Genomic DNA, 21808 nt, shown 5'->3' with positions numbered 1-21808 from the left:
GCGATTGGCTGCTAAAGATAACCGTACCTCCGGTTATTTCGTGATTGGTTTAGGGTGACTTGTACATTACGTTATGCCTATTCTACAAGTACACAGGGAGCTTCTGAAAAGGAAGACGTAATGGTGTGATTCCTTGTGTCCTTGCAATGGTCATCATTCTAATATTACACAACCGGGAGTCAGAATGAAGGTATGGTAGGCCTACTGCAATGTCAATATATCTATGTTGTGATATTTTGCACAGCCGGCTTGCAATCGATCTATATTACAACTTTTAAATCCGGTACGTCGACAAATAGTAACAAAATATAAATATGGCATCCAATCAAACCTATTAATTGTTATACAATTACAATGCATTAATTTTGTTGTTTGTCTGTTTGCTTTAAAGGGTTGCAAACTCTGATTTTACGGATACATGTATAAGGTGAGTGACAGTAGTGTTTTGCCGGTTGGAATATTTTCTCCAGGGTTGAAATATTTATATTGCGTTCTATTTACAATGGCATGGATACATTAAATGATGATAGTCACGAGCTCTTTCTGATCCTCAGTCTGACACTCGTTTGCATCTCCCTCGCAGTGAACTATACCACAGTGCAATGTCCATTCATTTCCCCCATCGTTAATCTGCCATAATGAGATCAGTATACTGCAGTCAACGAGTGATGGAATATTTTGAGATGTCTGGTCTATTGATAATACCCCGTCCCTAGTATTTTGACTCACTAATCACTGACCAGGAGTGCTAGAACAGGCAAGAACAACAACCATCGTGTAGGGGATGGTGATGTTGTTGAAGAGGAGGATGAGGATGAATGATTATGATCAATAACCCCCTAGCATTTTTTTCAGTGTGAGTATCCGATGTATGGAAAGTTGTTTACCTAATTTTAATTAACAAAGCCTAACCCCTTAAATCCTGTTTCTTGCAACACTGTAATAATGAGTATCAGTGTAGAATAGTGTTTAGAGTAGGTGATAGATAAGATCTTCTAAATTGAGCAATTATTTCCACTGGCAATGTTTGGCTCCGATCCAGCATATCAATGTTATGTTGTGCAGCAGGCAGTAGTCTTTCAAATTGCTATAGTATCACAAGGTGCCATGCAACGTCAACATATCACAACATATCACAACGATAATGTTTACATATTTTGCATTACTCATCTCATATGTATATAATGTGTTCTATTGTATCTTAGTCTATGCCGCTCTGACATTGCTCGTCCATATATTTATAAATTCCTAATTCCATTCCTTTACTTAGATTTGTCTGTATTGGGTATATGTTGTGAAAATTGTTAGATATTACTGCACTGTCGGAGCTAGAAACACAAGCATTTTGCTACACCCGCAATAACATCTCCTAAACACGTGTACGTGACCAATAACATTTGATTTGATATCAGACATTTGTGAATACATAAAGTGCATTCGGAAAGTATTCAGAAACCCTTCACTTTTTTCACATTTTGTTATATAACAGCCTAATTCTAAAATTGATTAACACAATTGTCCTAATCAATCTACCCAGCACAACCCACCCATAATGACAAAGAAAAAAGAGGTTTTGCAAATCTTTTGCAAATTTCTTACAAATAAAAAACAGAAATACCGTATTTCCATAAGTATTCAGACCCTTTGCTATGAGACTCGAAATTGAGCTCAGGTGCATCCTGTTTCCATTGATCATCCTTGATGTTTCTACAACTTGATTGGAATCCACCTGCGGTGAATTAAATTGATTGGACATGATTTGGCAAGGCACACACATCACACATGTCTATAGAAGGTCCCACAGTTGACAGTGCATGTCAGAGCAAAAAATGCAAGCCATGAAGTTGAAGGAATTGTCTGTAGAGCTCTGAGACAGGATTGTGTCGAAGCACAGATCTGGGGAAGGGTGTCAAAACATTTTTGCAACATCGAATGTCCCCAAGAACACATTGGCCTCCATCATTCTTAAATGGAAGAAGTTTGGAACCACCAAGACTCTTCCTAGAGCTGGCCGTCCGGCCAAACTGAGAAATCGGGGGAGAAGGGCCTTGGTCAGGGAGGTGACCAAGAATCCAATGGTCACTCTGACCGAGCTCCAGAGTTCCTCTGTGGAGATGTAACAAACTACCAGAAGGACAACCATCTCTGCAGCACTCCATCAATCAGGCCTTTATGGTAGAGTGGCCCGATGGAAGCCACTCCTCACTAAAAGACACATGACAGCTGGCAAAAAGTTTGCCAAAAAGCACCTAAAGGACTCTCAAACCATGAGAAACAAGATTGTCTAGTGAAACCAAGACTGAACACTTTGGCCTGAATGCCAAGTGTCATGTTTGGAGGAAACCTGGCACCATCCCTACAGTGAAACATGGTGGTGGTAGCATCATGCTGTGGGGATTTCTTTCAGTGGCAGGGACTGGGAGACTCATCAGGATCAAGGGAAAGATGAACGGAGCAAAGTACAGAGAGATCTTTGTTTAAAACCTGCTTCAGAGTGCTCAGAGCCTGAGACTGGGGCAAAGGTTCACCTTCCAACAGGACAACGACCCTAAGCACACAGCCAAGACAATGCAGGAGTGGCTTTGCGACAAGTCTCTGAATGTCCTTGAGTGGCCCAGCCAGAGCCAGAGCCTGGACCTGAACCCAATCTAACATCTCTGGAGAGACCTGAAAATAGCTGTGCAGCGACGCTCCTCATCCAACCTGACAGATTTTGAGAGGATCTGCAGAGAAGAATGGGAGAAACTCCCCAAATACAGGTTTGCCAAGCTTGTAGCATCATAGACAAAAAGACTTGAGGCTGTAATCGCTGCCAAAGGTGCTTCAAAGTGCCGAGCAAAGGGTCTGAAAACTTATGTAAATGTGATATTTTCTTTTTTTATATATTTCTTAATCCGTTTTTGCTTTGTCATTATTTGGTATTATGTGTAGATTGAGGGGGGAAACTATTTAATCCATTTTAGAATAAGGCTGTAATGTAACACAATATGGAAAAAGGGGTCTGAATACTTTCTGAAGACACTAAGTTGGCTATGATGGTTCAGAGGTCTATCATAAACATGTTTGTAACATCTTTATCCTCAAGTACTCAATCTTTTCCTTTATCCGCTTCCCTAGTATTTGAATAGTGATGTATTGTGGGGGGCCTAAATCAGTTTGTTGTCTCAGTGCAGGTGAAAGGTCATCTGGTCTTCTGTCTGATCATGACAATCCATCATCTGCCCCAGAGAGATATCTGTGACGTTGTCTTGACTAATCTGGTTTATTTTGAAAAGCAGCTTTTCAGCTCATGAGAAATGGAGGATGATGGCTGTAATATGTTTAGAACCACACATGAACCGTTTTTGTTGCAGTCAGTTGTACCGTTTTTCATCTAATTCATTGATACTGCATTGTCATAAGGATCCTGTTATTCTACATGACTTTTCTTGAGTTCCACTGAATTGTCAGTTATGGGGACTGTTGCTCATTGGGGCATATTGTTTTGTTGTGCAAGAGAATTCACTGAGAATTTGACTGACATGACCCTGTTCTGAATTCCAAAATGGATTTGGAACTCTGAGATTAGGAGCTATGGTCTGTTGGAGTTAAATGTGATAGACTCAGAAAGGTAGCAGTTTCCGTGGCGGTAGTTATTAAATATGCCAGTCATATTTTAATATCAGGATTATCTCCTGAGCAGACACATCGTTTTGGTTTTATTGCCTGCAACTCAAAATCAAAATCGCAGCTTTTTTATTAGTTGGAGCTATCTTCTTCTACCCCAAAGGTAAGGCTTTAAAAGGTACAAATGTATGATGCACAGGACATTTGCCATAATTTCTAAGCACCATAATTTCTAAGCTCCATCAGTTATCATTGACATGTTTGAATGCAGTCTTTTGAACAGCACATATTCATACATTGTGATTTGCTGTGCCTTCCCTGACAAAAGCAGCAAGAGATTGAATCAGCTAGATTTTTCTGTCAGTTTTACTTCCTGATCTCAATGAAGATGAAGTCTAGTGCAGGCTGCCAGCTGACTGCACGCTTCACTATGTGAATGGCATCTCCCCCTGAAGCTACTGAAGCAATACTCTCCAGTGAGGAAATGATGGGGTGGAGAAGAGGGAGGGAAAAGAGGATCATCAAACTAAATTGATCATCAAATCACAAGTGTAGAATTTACTGTGAAATGCTTACTTACGACCTTTTCCCAACAACGCAGAGTTAAAAAGTAAGAAAAATTAGCTAAATAAAGGAAATAGTAACACAATTAAAATAACATTAACAAGGCTATATAAAAGGAGTACCCGTACCGAGTCAATGTGCAGTATGAGATAGTTGAGGTATTGATGTAATATGTAAATGTCATGTAGGTAGGGGTCAAAGTGACTAGGCTATCAGGATAGATAATAAACAGAGTAGCAGCAGTGTATACGAAGAGTGTGAAAGTGTGTGTGTGGGTGGGTAGCCATTTGATTAACTGTTCAGCAGTCTTATGGCTTGGGGGTAGAAGCTGTCCTGGAGACTTTGGTCTCAGACTTGGTGCTCCGGTACCACTTGACAAGTGGTAGCGGAGGGAACAGTCTATGACGGGTGGCTGGAGTCTGACAAGTTTACCTCTGACATCGCCTGCTATAGAGGTCCTGGGTGGCAGGGAGCTCGGCCCCAGTGATGTACTGCACTGTATGCACTACCCTCTGTTGCGCATTACATCAGAAAGCAGTTTCCATACCAAGCGGTGATGTAGCCAGTTAAGAGGACACTGGGACAGGGTCTGTTGTTTTGGTGGGGTGGCAGGAAGGCTAGCGGTTAAAAGCGTTGGGCACAAGAGTGTTGGGCCAGTAACCGAAAGGTCACTGGTTTGAGTCCCAGCCGACTAGGTGGAAAATCTGTTGGTGTGCCCTTGAGCAAGGCACTTAACCCTAATTGTGCCTGTAATTCCCTCTAGATAAGAGCGTTTGATTAATGGCAAAAAAACACACAAAAAATGAATGTGGTGTGTCAACAGTAATATCTGTAATTATTGTCACAGTTTGTCTATGTTGTCTGGTCTTTGTTCTTTAGGGAATGTCTTAAGCCCTGGTTTTACCTGGTTCAATTGTCTTGATCTTGTCCACATTCTGATTGTGCTTACATTTTCAGACAGGTGTTTCAGATTAAAAAACGCAGGAGGTAGTCCGGCACGTATTTTGTATGGATATCTGTAAATGGATCTGGACAGTGAAACCATTTAAATTATAATTATCCCGCATACTTAAATCATTGACAGGTGGCACAATTGACTTATGGCATTAATATGTCTGTTTTACATATTCCTAACCAGTTGGGTTATTTTTGTTTGTTTCTTTGCGTTGTTTGTAATTATTTTTTTAAACTTATTTTGTACATAATATTGCTGCTGCTCTCTGTTATGATCGAAAATAAATAACTTCTGGACATCAGAACTGGGATTACTCACCACGGACTGGCAGAATACTTTTTTTCCTTTAACAAATCCGATGAGCCTGACGTGAATGGTATATTGCTTTCCCGGGTACAGGCCCAGATCCGTGTAATTTGCGTTAAGAGAAGGCGTAGAAAAAGGGTCCAGAGAGTGGGCAGCCTTCTGAGAATTCGTAGGCAGACGAATTAACCCCCACTTCCTTCCATTCAAATAGAAAATGTGAAAACATTGGAAAATAAAATCAATGACCTACGCGGAAGATTAAACTACCAACAGCACATTCAAAACTGTAATATCTTATGCTTCACGGAGTCGTGGCTGAACGACTGAATTATAAACATACAGCTGGCTGGTTCTACACTGTATCGGCAGGATAGAACAACGGCGTCTGGTGAGACAAGGTGCGGCGGACTATGTATTTTTGTAAATAACAGCTGGTGCACGATATCTAGGGAAGTCTCGAGGTTTTGCTCAACTGAGGTAGAGTATCTCATGATAAGCTGTGGACCATACTATCTACCGAGAGAGTATTCATCTGTATTTTTTATAGCTGTCTACATACTACTACAGACTGATGCTGGCACTAAGACCGCACTGAATGAGCTGTAAGCAAACAGGAAAACGCTCACCCAGAGGCGGCACACCTACTAGCCGGGGACTTTAATGCAAGGAAACCAAATCTTACCAAATTTCTATCAGCATGTTAAATGTGCAACCAGAGGGGAAAAAACTAACTCTGGACCACCTATACTCCACACACAGAGACGCATACAAATCTGACCATAATTCTATCCTCCTGATTCCTGCTTACAAGCAAACATTTAAGCAGGAAGCACCAGTGATTAAATCAATAAAAAAAAGTGGTCAGATGAAGCAGATGCTAAGCTACAGGACTGTTTTGCCAGCACAGGCTGGAATATGTTCCGGGATTCCTCTGATGGCATTGAGGAGTACACCACATCAGTCATTGGCTTCATCAATAATTGCATAGACGACGTCGTCCCCATATTGACCGTACATACAAACCCCAACCAGAAGCCATGGATTACAGGCAACATCCGCACTGAGCTAAAGGCTAGGGCTGCCACTTTGAAGGAGCAGGATTTTAACCCGGATGCTTAAGAAATCGCGCTATGCCCTCTGACGAACCATCAAACAGGCAAAGCATCAATACAGGACTAAGATCGAATCGTACTACACCGGCTCTGACACTCGTCGGATGTGGCAGGGCTTGCAAACCATTACAGACTACCAAGGGAAGAACAGCCGAGAGCTGCCCAGTGACACGAGCCTACCAGACGAGCTAAACTACTTCTATGCTCGCTTCGAGGCAAATAACACTGAAAAATGCATGAGAGCACCAGCTGTTCCGGAAGACTGTGATCACGCTGTCCGCCGCCAATGTGAGTAAGACCTTTAAACAGGTCAACATTCACAAGGCCGCAAGGCCAGACGGATTACCAGGACGTGCTTTGAAAGGCTGGTCATGGCTCACATCAACACCATTATCCCAGAAACCCTAGACCCACTCCAATTTGCATACCGCCCTAACAGATCCACAGATTATGCAATCTCTATTGCACTCCACACCACCCTTTCCCACATGGACAAAAGGAACATCTATGTGAGAATGCTATTCATTGACTACAGCTCAGTGTTCAACACCATAGTGCCCTCAAAGCTCATCAATAAGCTAAGGACCCTGGGACTAAACACCTCCCTCTGCAACTGGATCCTGGACTTCCTGATGGGCCACCCCCAGGTGGTAAGGTTAGGTAACAACACATTCGCCACGATGATCCTCAACACAGGGGCCCCTCAGGGGTGTGTGCTCAGTCCCCTCCTGTACTCCCTCTTCACTCATGACTGCATGGCCAGGCGCAACTCCAACACCATTAAGTTTGCCGAAGACACAACAATGTTAGGCCTGATCACCGACAACGACAAGACAGCCTCTACGGAGGAGGTCAGAGACCTGGCCATGTGGTGCCTGGACAACAATCTCTCCCTCAATGTGATCAAGACAAAGGAGATGATTGTGGACTACAGGACAAAGAGGAGCAAGCACACCACCACTCTCATCGACGGGACTGTAGTGGAGCAGGTTGAGAGCTTCAAGTTCCTTGGTGTCCACATCACCAACAAACTGGTCCAAGCACACCAAGACAGTTGTGAAGAGGGCACGACAAAACCTATTGTCCCTTAGGAGACTGAAAAGATTTGTCATAGATCCTTAGATCCACAAAATGTTCTGCAGCTGCACCATTGAGAGCATCCTAACTGGTTGCATCACTGCCTGGTATGCCAACTGCTCGGCCTCCGGCAGCAAGGCACTACAGAGGGTAGTGTGTACGGCCCAATACATCACTGGGGCCAAGCTTCCGGCCATCCAGGACCTCTATACCAGACGGTGTCAGAGGAAGACCCTGAAAATTGTCAAAGACAGCCACCCTATTCATAGACTGTTCTGTCTGATACCGCACGGCAAGCTGTACCGGAGTGCCAAGTCTAGGTCCAGGATGCTTCTAAACAACTTCTACCTCCAAGCCATAACACTCCTGAACATCTAATCAAATTGCCACCTAGACTATTTGCATTGCCCCCCCCCCCACCCCCTCTTTTACACCACTGCTGCTCTCTGTTGTTATCATCTATGCAGAGTCACTTTAGTAACTCTACCTACATGTACATATTACCTCAAGTAACCGGTGCCCCCGGACATTGACTCTGTACCGGTACCCCCCTGTATATAGTCTTGCTAATGTTATTTTACTGCTGCTCTTTAATTACTTGTTACTTTTATTTCCTATTCACATTTTTTGTTAAACTGCATTGTTGGTTAGGGGCTCGTAAGCATTTCACTGTAACCTGTTGTATTCGACACATGCGACTAATACAATTTGATTTGATATTTCTGAAAATGTGGGCACAATTAGAATGTGGACAAGATCAGGACAAGGAACGCATGTTAGCACCTGGTATAAACAAGGCTTTACACTGTCATATATTCTGCCAAAAAGAATAATAGAAATCAATGGTCAAAAACGTTTTAAAAAAGCACAGCGCTCCTCAGCAGGTCCAGCGCATCAGCAGATTGACTGTGTGCGTCACTGTCAAGAAGTCTGATATGACAAGTGCAAGTTAGGGGCCCTAAACCCCTTAACTGCCCACAACCAGGCATTCTATAGTAATACGTAATATTTAATCTTCATGTAGATTAGATATTATTAAGCTCAAAAGGGTGTATATATTGGTAACAAAATAGTGCATTTTACTGTAACTCTTGTTTGCTGTTATCTATTGTATGTTTTGTCAGTCCTTCCCTGCAGAGCTTACTGGGTGCTAATTGAGGTGACAGGGGAAAGCTCTTCCTTTGGCACTGTGCCAGATATGAGTGATTTTATGGCCATACCACTGTGCCTCCTCCTGCTAAATCTAGCGAAAGGGTGTAGTAATGGCCCACTGAGTAACTGTCCAAAGATACGGGGATTATCTAAGTCACAGTGGATCTTTTACCACTCTTTCTGTGTGCCTGGTTTATGCCCCATTGCATGCTTGGTCGGATTTCCATTGCCTGCAATGTATTGAGAAAAACTCAACACTGCAACACTCCTCTTTCCCATTGACTACATTGTATTGAGAAAAACATCAGCTACTGTGACATTTGACCTTAATTCAAAAATTTGCCAGGATGACATTTTCTTATGATATCATGTTGTTTCACAACCAACTTATTGCTGTACTGTATTTCTGGGAAGACCATCTCCATCTCAGTGCAGTCAGTTCCACATATAGCACTTAGCTCCTGGATTATATAACTGCAGACTGGCTAAGCAGGCAGGCGAAGAGAGGTGAGATCATAGAGCAGGGTTGTGTGTTGTGGCAGGTCATGGCTGAGTAGAACTGTATTTGTGGACAGCAGCGGCCTCCTCTTGTAAAATATAGCCTACGCTCACAGTATTCTCTACTGAGCTCAGACATAGCCACATACTGTATGCTCATGTCAGCTATTGATTCCCCAGGCCCTGTAACAGAAGACATTTTCTCTCCCTGCCCTCCTCCTCTCTTCCCCCATCAATATGCTCCAAGAGGCTGCGCCAGGGATCATGCCATCTTGGGTCTCAGGCCTTGGAGTAGACAGTCTTGCAGTCAGTAAACATTGATCAGGCAAACATGTCACATCCATTGTATGGTCTTCTTTTGGAGGACCACATTAATATCACTAAGTGCACCTACTCTACTAGGTCATAAGGCTGTTATATCTGTTAAATTACCCCACTGCTCACACAGTAACCATACAAGTCTTAACATAGAGATTAGGTTTTCAATGAGAGCCATAGCATACTCTCATCGGGGGATTTATGTCTGTAGCGTTGTGTGTGACCAGGCATTCATTATATAATGGACAGAAACTTAAAGTGGCAATGTGCAGTTGCTACATCCATTTTTGGACTTGTGATAATGTACACATTGATTTTTGAAAAATATAACTGATAAATGCCTCATGAGCTTAGTTCAACTGTCGTACCCCATCAAAATGCAAAATATAAGCTGGTTTTAACAAAGTAAATGTAAGCAGGGTTATTCAACTCTTACCCTATGAGGTACGGAGCCTGCTAGTTTTCTGTTCTGCCTGATAATTAATTGCATACACCTGGTGTCCCAGGCCTAAATCAGTCCCTGATTAGAAGGAAACATTGATAAACTGCAGTAGAATTGGCTTCGAGGTCCAGAGTTGAGTTTGAGGGCTATAAAGCCTCAAAACATAGTTAAAACTATAATTTTGATATCATGGATGGGTCAGGCCTTGCATCCACAGCCCTGTCTATTAATTTGAGAGTGGTTACATTACTTCAGCCCCATCCCTCAGCTTTTTGCTGAAACGGGTGGGAGGCTGCTTTGTTATTGTTTCAACTGCGGATTGCACCTTTAATGGTTGAACCTAGCATCCCTTTTGGGGCATAGCTCATTAGGACAGGCTGTTTACGCTCTAGTGCTTGACCATTTTTAACCACAAACAGACCCAAAGAGCTCTCATAATAATGTATTTGTAGCAGGCACGTTCACAGATAGGAGTCTACCTTTGCCCTCCCACTCCCAACTGCCCTTTGGGTGGTGGAATATAGATTTTTGTATGCGGTTTGCATTACAACTGTGCTGGTTTATCGTCTCATTGGTGTGAATGTGTTTCACCTGTGCTGGCCCAGGTGCTATTTTAAGATTGGCTGGCCGAGGGCTCCAGTTGTCTTGGAAGAGGTGAAGGGTTAACACCTTTGACTCTCCCCATTTGATTTCTAAATCAAAATTATTTATCTGATCTTCCCAGTTTTGCTCCACCTTTTGGTTTCTTCCATGTTTTTAAATTTGGTGGGTGTCTTTTAGGTCCTAGTTGTTGCTAGTCAGCTTTCAGTGGACACCCCCATGAGTGTTTTTCAGAACCCCTCTTATTTTATTTTATTTTTATTTCACCTTTATTTAACCAGGTAGGCTAGTTGAGAACAAGTTCTCATTTGCAACTGCGACCTGGCCAAGATAAAGCATAGCAGTGTGAGCATACAACAAAGAGTTACACATGGAGTAAACAATTAACAAGTCAATAACACAGTAGAAAACGAAGGGGGGGTCTATATACAATGTGTGCAAAAGGCATGAGGAGGTAGGCAAATAATTACAATTTTGCAGATTACCACTGGAGTGATAAAAGATCAGATGGTCATGTACATGTACTCCACCTGTTTCGTTTTGGTTGTTCCCCTTTTCTGTTTGAGTGAACAATTTTGGTTTTCTTGCTAGGAAATGTAACAAAAACCAAGGAAAGAGAATGCAAGGAAAAAGTGGCACAAAACTTAAACCAGAAGATCAGATAAAGGATTTTGTCTCGAAAGCAAATGAACGGGGGGTCAACTTAAGGCGTTAACCTTCCACATGTCTCAAGACAACAGAAACACTGGGACAGCTGCTCTTAAATAGCACCTGGCCCAGCACAGGTGAAACACCTTCCCACTAATGAGATGACAAACCAGCGCAGGTGTAACACATACTGACTAACGAGGTGACACCAATCGGCGTGCCCCACACGCTAACATCCAATCTCTAAATATAAATGGAAAAAACAAAGCCTGTAACAGTAGCAGCAACACATGTAGTCTATTAGACTCTAGCTAACTACCATATACTAAAAATATCCACTAGCCAGCCAGTCATATATCATAAGTTCAAAGTTTATGAATATTATATTAAGAAGTTATTATTTAAGAGCATTGAAGATAAATCACAACCAGTGAAAAAATATATATATATATATTTTAAATGTTCAGTTCTCATTTACAACTGCGACCTGGCCAAGATAAAGTAAAGCAGTGTGACGCAAACGACACAGAGTTACACATGGAATAAACAAGCGTACATATAGAGCTAGCTAAATAGCAGATGGGTGCCCTTTTTTCATTTTGAGCACCTGCACCCTGTGCACGGCCCTGATTTGCAGTCCACATTCACTGTTTTTTTGTGTCTTTCACTGTTCCATTTGGATCTTAAGTTCCTTCCTCTGAAGAGCTATAGGCTGTATAGCATCCACCTCTGCACCTCCACACTGTTCACAGGACCCTGTTCTGAATACGCCAGCTGCCGTCAGGCACTGCTACACATTTCTTTAATGTGCGAACACCCCAGAGACTTTATTATAATACTTCAATGCTTTTTGTAGAGGAACTCAGGAGCTACAAAGGTAGTTCATCAGAGGGGGGAGGTGGTTGAGCATCTGAAGGTCACAATGAGGCATTGTGGGATTCAGGGACAAATTACGAATGATGTGAGAAGTCTGAGATACCATTCCCTTAGCAATGCAACCTACAACAAAAGTTGTACTTTTCTCTAGTCTAGTTCTGGAGGTGAAATTGGGCCACTGTATTGATTGCATTGAAGGCTACTATGATTTCAGTACTGCCAAAGGCATATGGTTTATGAACCTACTGGGATGGATAATAGGACTCCAAACTATGCATTCAAACTTGGAGACATTAATTTAAAAAGAACAGACGTGCATTCTTTGTGTGTTTGTTTCATAGGCAGGGGCATCGTCCATGTGGGCGTCATGTTGTGGGCTGCTGAACGAGGTGATGGGCACAGGGACGGTGCGCGGGCAGCAGCCAGGGTTTGGGGCCGGGACGGGGCCCTTCCGCTTTGCCCCCAGCGCCGGGTACTCCACATATCCCCCCACCAGCTCAGGGAGTGCAGGTCAGCTCTGCAAGGCCTGTGGACTGGCCTTCTCCGTCTTCAGGCGCAAGGTAGGTGATGATGAGGATAATGACAATAGTGTGTAAAAAGATGAGGAAGAACACTGTGCCCCTTATAAACTAATAAAACTAACTTCCATATGAAATATTCAATCATACTAGTCACACCAGGGCATCAGCTTAGACTGCAGACAGGTAAATTGCAGAGCGTATCTAGGCATTGACTGACAGTGTTGCATGCTGGGACAGCGATAGAAGCCCCTGGAGGCTTCAGCGTTCTTGCACTTCCAGGCTCAGACTGCTCTATCAGCCCGCTCACACCTGTTGAGGTTCAATCCCGGAATATAGTGTGTGTGTGTGTGTGTGTGTGTGTGTGTGTGTGTGTGTGTGTGTGTGTGTGTGTGTGTGTGTGTGTGTGTGTGTGTGTGTGTGTGTGTGTGTGTGTGTGTGTGGCTCAGCTCGATATCTGTGTCAAGAAAGGAGAGGTTCTGGGGGACTAACACAGACGATTGATAAATGGACCTGTCAGAGTGTGAATGTCCTCTTTCTGGTCCACAGCTCATTTGCAATGCACAGTAATGATATGGAAATTATTTCTGGCCATATCCCACTTTTTCTGTCTCCATTCAGACTGCCTGTCAGTCGATTCATCTGAGTTTCCTCAGTAAACCGAGATAAGCTTGTAAATGCTAGAGAATATTCCATATAGTATTATTTAGCCTGTCTGTGCCAAATGGGGGAAACTCATCCTCTTTCCTAGGACATAGTGACATCATAGGGAATGAGTCCTTGTATTGGAAAGCTGTTGTCTGGTAGATTTGGCAGATCCCTCTCCTTAGTTGTAATTAAGAGTTCTAAAGCCAGGATAGTTAATTGACTCCATGATGCCAATAATTAATTAAATCTATTAATTAATTGATCAGGAGGAATGGACATGATTGGCTGATGGGATCGCCTCTCTTCTAAATGTGTGTGGTGAGTCTCTATCGCTGTATCTCTCTCTGTCTTTCTTTCAGCACATATGCTCGGACTGTAAGAAAAGTTTCTGCACCATGTGCTCGGTGCTGCAAGAGAGCCTCCGCTGCTGCACCACCTGCCACCTCCTGCGTGGAACGGCCTTCCAGAGACCACAGCTCATGGCGCTGCGTGTTAAGGACCTGCGCCAGTACCTGCTGCTGCGCAACATCCCTACAGACACCTGCAGGGAGAAGGAAGACCTGGTGGACCTGGTGCTCTGCCACCAGGAAGCTGGAGAAAACACCTTGACACAAGGAGGTGTAGAGGAAGATGAGGAGGAGGAGGAGGAGGAGGAAGAAGAAGAGGAGGAGGATGCAGACACAGACAGCCTGCACTCGCTCCCCCACTCATTCCACGCCTCGCCCCCCTCAGCCGCACACCGCTCCGCTTCAGAGCAGTTGTCTCTCTCCACCTCGGAGCAGTCGGCTCTCTCCGCCTCTCAAGGAGGCTCTCCTCTCAGCCGGAGTGACAGCTCAGGGACCGCTCAGAGCCAGGTATGACTACACAAACACATAACACACACACGCATGCACACACACACTCACAAACACAACCTAGTCCCATTCCCCATACAGCTGCCCCCCTTCGTTTACCATCTTCTCTGCTCTTTTGACATCTGTCCTCCTTGTATCAAAGCTAATTAATGTGAAGCTTGATAAGCACATGGCATTGATGTGGGAAACATATTAGTCAGTGTGAAGTAGAGTTGTCACAGCTAAGCATAACAATCAACAACGAGCAATTGCTACTCTAGATCTCTAGTGCTGGGATGTAAATGGGTTATGATTGTCCACAGCCTTGCTGAAACTAACCCCTTTGATAACGATTTAGGCTAAATATAGGAGCATAAAAAGCTTACAAGCATTCTAGTAATTGCAGTATAGTTTATTGCAGTCAAGCCCTGTCCTTTGCAGCCAGTTTGATACAGTCTGATGCTTTGTGTTTGACATGAATGAAGAGGTTCACTCACACATTCATATTTCATACTGCACAATTTCACTCTTTTCTGTGATCTGACGTCCACGTGACTGACAGCTGCTCTTGCAGTGCAGCCCTGGGAGCTGCAGCCAGTCATCAACAGCCATAGCTGAAGCCCTCTTTTCTAGGTCTGTTATGCTGTCGGTTATGTAACAATGCTCAGGCTGGCTTCTGATTCCTCTCAATGGCACAGCTGTAATCGAAAAGAGAGAGCGAAACACAACAATACTGCTCACATCTCTGTCCGTGGGATCATTTTGGCCTAAACATCAAAATCATCCACTCCTATTGTAATCCATAAAGGATCAAATGAGTGGGGCTCTAGGCTGGTTGTGAGCATAGCTGGTGTCTGGTGGTAGTGCAGTTGTGGTGTTGTCAGTTGCTAGAGCTGGGTTAGGGAGGCTAGCACACCACAAACAAGCCTGCTGATGCATTATAAACACAGGTGCAGGCTTGCAGCCTGCAGCTGATTGGTCCAGTGGAATACGTAGGGAGCATGTGTGTGCACATACACCCAGGAACATCAGCCTCCCCCGACCCCCTATAGACTCAGCCCCCATCCCTCATCGTGATGTCACACCGGAAGAATGCATTAGCCCTGCACCATTAGCTAATTGCTTTTTGTGCGGTGGTCCGGTGGAGACAGAGAGGAGGGGAGGAGTAGGCTCTTCATGATCGTTGCTGTTTTATGTTCTCTCTTCATTGCACATAAATGGCTGAGTTAATGCAAGTCAATACGCCACAAGGTAAACATTCTCATCAGATTCGTCCTGCCAAGACCATTAGATTCTGGTTGCAGGCAAACTCCAAATATAGTTAACATATTCAAAGGGAATAATTAACCAATCTGTTAAGATTAAAAGAAGCAAATGGTGCTGAATACTAAATGTAACATGGTACCTTTAGAGCAGTGGTTCCTAAACTTTTTATAGCCTCGTACCCCTTCAAACATTCAACCTCAAGCTGCATACCCCCTCTATCACCAGGGTCAGCGCACTCTCAAATGTTTTTTTGCCATCATTGTAAGCTTGCCACACACACTATACAATACATTTTTTAAACATAAGAATGAGTGTGAGTTTAGCTAGTGGGAAGTGACAAAGAGCTCTTATAGGACCAGGGCAAAAATAATAATATAATAATAATCAATAATTTTTCTTTTTATTTAACCATCTGTAAAACCTTATTTGTTCATCGAAAATTGTGAATAAATCACCACAGGTTAATGAGAAAGTTATTCTTGAAAGGATGCACATAACTCTGCAATGTTGGATTCTATTGGAGAGAATCTGTCTTAAATACTTTTCCACACACAGTCTGTATGTGCCTGTATTTAGTTTTCATGCTAGTGAGGGCCGAGAATCCACTCTCACATAGGTACGTGGTTGCAAAAGGCATCAGTGTCTTAACAGCGTGATTTGCCAAGGCACGATACTCTGAGTGCAGCCTCATCCATAAATCTGGCAGTTTTCACGATGAGGCTCTCTTGTTCAGATATCGGTAAGTGGACTGGAGGCAGGGCATGAAAGGGATAACGAATCCAGTTGTTTGTCATCTGTTTGTTTGTGTCATCCATTTCGGGAGAGTACCTGCGTAATTGCGCACCCAACTCACTCGGGTGCTTCGCTATATTACATTTGACATTGTCCGTAAGCTTGAGTTCATTTGCACACAAAAAAATCATACAATGATGGAAAGACCTGTGTGTTGTCCTTGTTAATGCAGACAGAGAAGTGCTCCAACTTCTTAATCATAGCCTACATTTTTTAATTGAGTTGTCATATAGTACTTCTGCACATATAACACACTGTGGCTTAGGAAAGGCACTACTCCCAATATATGTGAACCCCAAATAATGTAGTTCTCATCATATTTGTGCCTCTTCGATGGTCCAACGTCCCTGTCTGTTGTTCGGTGCTTTCCCGGGTAAGGTTGCAGTAGCTCTTAGGCTGCATCAGATTCAAAACGTCAGTGTCCATGCTAGCTGGACTAACAACAAATGTAGAATTACTGATCCTAGCATTGGATGTGCTCGTGGAAGCAGAACAACTTGTGTTGTTGACAGGTGCAGGTGTAGTACTGCTGGTAGTAGCAGTACTACCAGCCAGTAGAGCTGGTATGTGTCTCTATGGGCCTTACTAAATGTACTGATTGAAAATGTGAAGATAATTTTTTTTCCAGACCCCCAACGGCATTCCGCGTACTCCTGGAGGATACGCCTACATGCCTCATTTCCTTATCAGACATTTGAAGAGAGACATCAGATTTGAATTTGATTTATGATTATTATAGCAAACTGTACTATTTTTTATTTCCCTCTGATGGATGTTTAATATGAATAGAAAAAGTGATCACAGCACCTCTGGTGGTGTTTTATAGAAGTTCTGATTTGTGGGAGAAAGAGAGAGGAGCATCAGACAACACAAGTATTTCAACACTGTCATATCTGCTCCAGTACTGTTTCTTAAACTGCTGTTGATCCTCTTTTGTGTTGGGTTGTTTTTCCAGGAGCATGGGGGAGCTCCGATCATCCCACTCCTTCACCTGGAACCTGCCAGTGAACCTATCATAGAGGTGAGACGACCCGCCCTTTACCTCGAGCTGCCTCTGTCCTTTCAGTCTCCACCTCATGTATTTAACTGAAGAGAAATCACTGACCCACTCTTGTGAGAGCATTCACTTGGTCAGTTGTATTACCTCAATGACCATGGTGTGACCAAACATGGTCATAATTGAACTTTGTATTGAACATGTTTTCTGAAGTGCCTCCTCTTTTCTCTTTGTAGGTCAGTCCAGTGACACAGAGGAGAATACGGGCCTCTCTATCTGACCTGGACAACGAAGGGGACATTGAGAGCCTGTCTGTCCGGCAGCTCAAAGAGATTCTGGCCCGTAACTTTGTCAACTACTCTGGCTGCTGTGAGAAGTGGGAGCTGATAGAGCGGGTGCATCGGCTCTACAGGGAGAACGAACAGAACAGGAAGTCCAGTAAGCACCACGTTGAATCATTTTAGTCCCCCTATACCAACCAACCTAATCTTAACTAGAACACTACTGATCCTTTTGATAACGACCTTCATAGATTATCAATCTCCAGTTCAAACCTAGTTTGAACAATAGAGAAACTGTCCAAGTTAAAACATCTATCTTTGATTTGGTATTATTCACAGGTCCAGATACACAGTATTAAAGATGTATTTCTGTATTTTCTTCCAGTGGAAAATGTCAGCAACATCAACAGCATGTCTGCAGGTGAGGGCATTCAATACTGTTTTGTTGGGTTGTATTGTATTGTATATTACATGATGCACATACAGTTGAAGTTGGAAGTTTACATACGATTAGGTTGGGGTCATTAAAACTCGTTTTTCAACCACTCCACAAATTTCTTGTTAACAAACTATAGTTTTGGCAAGTCGGTTAGGACATCTACTTTGTGCATGGCACAAGTCATTTTTCCAACAATTGCTTACAGACAGATTATTTCACTTATAATTCATTGTCTCATTCCAGTGGGTCAGAAGTTTACATACACTAATTTGACTGTGCCTTTAAACAGCTTGGAAAATTCCAGAAAATTATGTCATGGCTTTAGAAGCTTCTGATAGGCTAATTGACATCATTTGAGTCAATTGGAAGTGCACCTGTTGACGTATTTCAAGGCCTACCTTCAAACTCAGTGTCTCTTTGCTTGACATCATGGGAAAATCAAAAGAAATCAGCAAGACCTCAGAAATAAGATTGTAGACCTCCACAAGGCTGGTTCTTCCTTTGGAGCAATTTCCAAACACCTGAAGGTAACATGTTCATCTGTACAAACAATAATACGCAAGTATAAACACCATGGGACCACGCAGCCGTCATACCGCTCAGGAAGGAGACGAGTTCTGTCTCCTAGAGATGAATGTACTTTGGTGCGAAAAGTGCAAATCAATCCCAGAACAACAGCAAAGGATCTTGTGAAGATGCTGGAGGAAACGGGTACAAAACTATTGATATCCACAGTAAAACGAGTCCTATATCGACATAACCTGAAAGGCTGCTCAGCAAGGAAGAACCACTGCTCCAAAACTACCATAAAAAGACAGACTATGGTTTGCAACTGCACATGGGGACAAAGATCGTCATTTTTGGAGAACTGTCCTCTGGTCTGATGAAACAAAAAATAGGACTTTTTGGTCATAATGACCATCGTTATGTTTGGAGGAAAAAGGGGGAGGCTTGCAAGCCGAAGAACAATTTCCCAAGCGTGAACCACGGGGGTGGCAGCATCATGTTGTGGGGGTGCTTTGCTGCAGGAGGGACTAAATATTATGTGGATATATTGAAGCAACATCTCAAGACATCAGTCAGGAAATTAAAGCTTGGTCTCAAGTGGGTCTTCCAAGTGGACAATGACCCCAAGTATGCTTCCAAAGTTGTGGCAAAATGGCTTAAGGACAACAAAGTCAAGGTATTGGAGTGGCCATTACAAAGCCCTGACCTCAATCATATAGAAAATTTGTGGGCAGAACTGAAAAAGCGTGTGCGAGCAAGGAGGCCTACAAACCTGACTCAGTTACACCAGCTCTGTCAGGAAGAATGTGCCAAAATCCACCCAACTTATTGTGGGAAGCTTGTGGAAGGCTACCCAAAACATTTGACCCAAGTTAAACAATTTAAAGGCAATGCTACCAAATACTAATTGAACATATGTAAACTTCTGACCCACTGGGAATTTGATGAAAGAAATAAAAGCTGAAATAAATCATTCTCTCTACTATTATTCTGACGTTTCACATTCTTAAAATAAAGTGGCGATCCTAACTGACCTAAGACAGGGAATTTTTACTAGGATTAAAAGGAATTGTGAAAAACTGAGTTTAAATGTATTTGGCTAAGGTGTATGTAAACCTCTGACTTTAACTGTATATTTGAGTTGTGTACAGGAAATGACTATAATGGAATTGTGTATAGGAAATTACTGTGTACAGGAATTGTTTTAATACTATGTGAGAAAGAAGAATTGGAGTAAGAGCTTATATCCTATTAGAATCACTAATGGTTGTTTTGTCACTGCTCCTTTCCTTCTGTAAATGAAGTGGTGTCATATCCTCCGCCTATCTGCAATGGTGCAGTGGAAGGTAGGCATGTCTAACTCCACCACTATCCCACCTGCAAAACCATCACTGTCTTGAAATACATCTCTCCATTTTGATGCATGCTGAAGTCTAATTTCCCATTCAATCCCAACCATAACCCCTCCTGAGTAATATGCTATGTGCTGTTCTGAGAGAGACCACTGCATCCTGCTGTTTAACTGGCTATTTGGGCACTACGTCATCATGTACAGTATGTGAATGACCATAGAGAAGACAGCCATCCTCAGGCTGCTAGCTACGTGGAGTAATACTATTTTCTCGTGTTGTTTTTCTCCACAGACAGTGTGAAGGCTCAGCTGGCCTCTGATGACCACCTATGTCGCATCTGCATGGACGCTGTGATCGACTGTGTGCTGCTAGAGTGCGGTCACATGGTCACCTGTACCAAATGTGGGATGAGGATGAGCGAGTGCCCCATCTGCAGGCAGTACGTGGTGCGGGCCGTGCACGTCTTCAAGTCTTAACTCTGCCTTGAGCGTGCATGTCAGCCAAGGACATTGAAGCTGTGACGTAGTGTGTGCATATGCTTGAAAACCTGAGGGAGTGTGAATGATTTTGCAAGTTTTCAAGGACTTAATGCTACAGCAGATGTGCACATCCTCCAGTCCAAATGACATGCAGAGCAGACAGCTTCACACAGCCTGACTTTTACTACAGCTACTAGAACTACAAGAGCCCCACAGGAAATTGCTCTGTCGTGTCTGGACCTCCACTGGCTCCAGGACACTGACCTTATGTCTTTAGTGTGATACACACTGAATTGTTTCACAAATAACTCTCCAATATCGTATTTTACAGTGCTTCATGTCAATTAGTTTTTTACTTTTAATAAACCATGAAGCGGAATTGGTCCCATCAGGGCCGGTATACCGAACGGGGACACAGGGCTTGTGCCCCCTGACCTTCCTCAACCAAATTTGTATTATTACATTTTTGGGGTGTTGTGGGTCAGATTGCAAATAGTGTAAAATTGCAGGAAATTAGCTTTAAAACGGCAACATATTCTCTTAGCCTCATGATAAAATGTGTAGGAGGGGGGAGTGCCTTGAGGTCAGTGCCCCAGGGTTCCAAATGCAGTAGTCTGGCCCTGGGTCCCATGGATACTTGAATTTGATATGTTTCATGGTGAGTAGGTATTAGGTGATTAAGGTGGAGATCATTATGATATCCCAGGGTTAGAGTCAATATGGTTTACACACTCATACCACACCAGGCTATACTATACGTATCTCCTTCAATGTTCTTTAGTATGTGCAATATTAAAACATAGACTTCTATGTCTGTCTATGAAACTCGTCTGAGAAACTCAACCAGGCTGCATGTCTCTGTGCTGTTCCATTCTATATACACACACACACACACACACACACGCGCACACATACACAGGGGAGGGTGTTTTAGGTGCCAAACTTCATACCACAACTACATTACTGATTGCTGTTTCTATGCCAAGTGTCACTCCTCACTTCAGACCATGCATTGTAGATTTGAGCAGCATCCAACCCAATCAACATGTAAACCATCAAGCTCAGTGATTGGTTGAATTGAAGGGAAGCTCTTGAGCCACATGCTATGGGTTATAGGGACTTCAGTTCAAGGCTGTCCAACCCATGTTCTCCTTGCATGTGTTGAATCAGTCACAAGTGATATCACATTATGATTCATGTCTATGTTGATGATCTTGTTTGGTTTAGAGAAGGCTCCTGTCTACTGTGGTAACATACCATACACTGTGGCTGGGTCATCCCATGCTTTACATTCCTATGCTCTTCGTCGGTGTATATTTTATTAAAGTCTGGCATGACTGACAATGTGTCTGCTACTTAGCTTAATTAAGCAATATCATTCCATTACTTTTCCTAGGTGTGTTGTCCATTGGCTCAGTGTTCACCTCTTGAAGGTGACAGGTGCTAATTCCTCTGTTCTGAGCTCATATTTAAACATCTTTTATCACGTTGTGGATTTGTCTTTTAATATCTCTTTTCAAGAGAAGAAAAGGATGCATAAAC

At 43.0% G+C, this 21808-nt stretch overlaps 1 protein-coding gene across 2 annotated transcripts; it reads left to right on the top strand.

Moving 5' to 3' along the window:
• Positions 1–68: 68 nt before the first annotated feature.
• Positions 69–21109, top strand: LOC109892077 (E3 ubiquitin-protein ligase RNF34-like). 2 transcript variants are annotated; one of them, XM_020484497.2, is made up of 9 exons: positions 69–190; positions 392–427; positions 12496–12714; positions 13680–14174; positions 17167–17232; positions 17445–17646; positions 17875–17910; positions 19740–19781; positions 20079–21109. In XM_020484497.2, exons 2-9 carry the CDS (start codon positions 419–421, stop codon positions 20261–20263), a joined length of 1254 nt encoding a protein of 417 aa, XP_020340086.1. In that variant the 5' UTR covers positions 69–190; positions 392–418; the 3' UTR covers positions 20264–21109. The 2 variants fall into 2 exon arrangements, with proteins under 2 accessions (XP_020340086.1, XP_031682267.1); XM_031826407.1 differs by lacking the exon at positions 19740–19781 and having other exon boundaries at positions 71–190.
• The last annotated feature ends 699 nt before the right edge of the window (positions 21110–21808 follow it).

Source organism: Oncorhynchus kisutch, linkage group LG6 (assembly GCF_002021735.2).
Source record: "Oncorhynchus kisutch isolate 150728-3 linkage group LG6, Okis_V2, whole genome shotgun sequence".
Lineage (NCBI taxonomy): Eukaryota > Metazoa > Chordata > Actinopteri > Salmoniformes > Salmonidae > Oncorhynchus > Oncorhynchus kisutch.
The sequence above is the reverse complement of the archived record's forward strand: the minus strand, read 5'-3'. Positions and strand labels throughout refer to the sequence as shown.

Excerpts from the sequence above, each read along its gene's own strand:
- LOC109892077 (XM_020484497.2), top strand. Across the intron at positions 12,715-13,679 it reads TCTCCGTCTTCAGGCGCAAG|CACATATGCTCGGACTGTAA; the intron begins GTAGGTGATGAT and ends TCTTTCTTTCAG. Across the intron at positions 14,175-17,166 it reads CAGGGACCGCTCAGAGCCAG|GAGCATGGGGGAGCTCCGAT; the intron begins GTATGACTACAC and ends TTGTTTTTCCAG.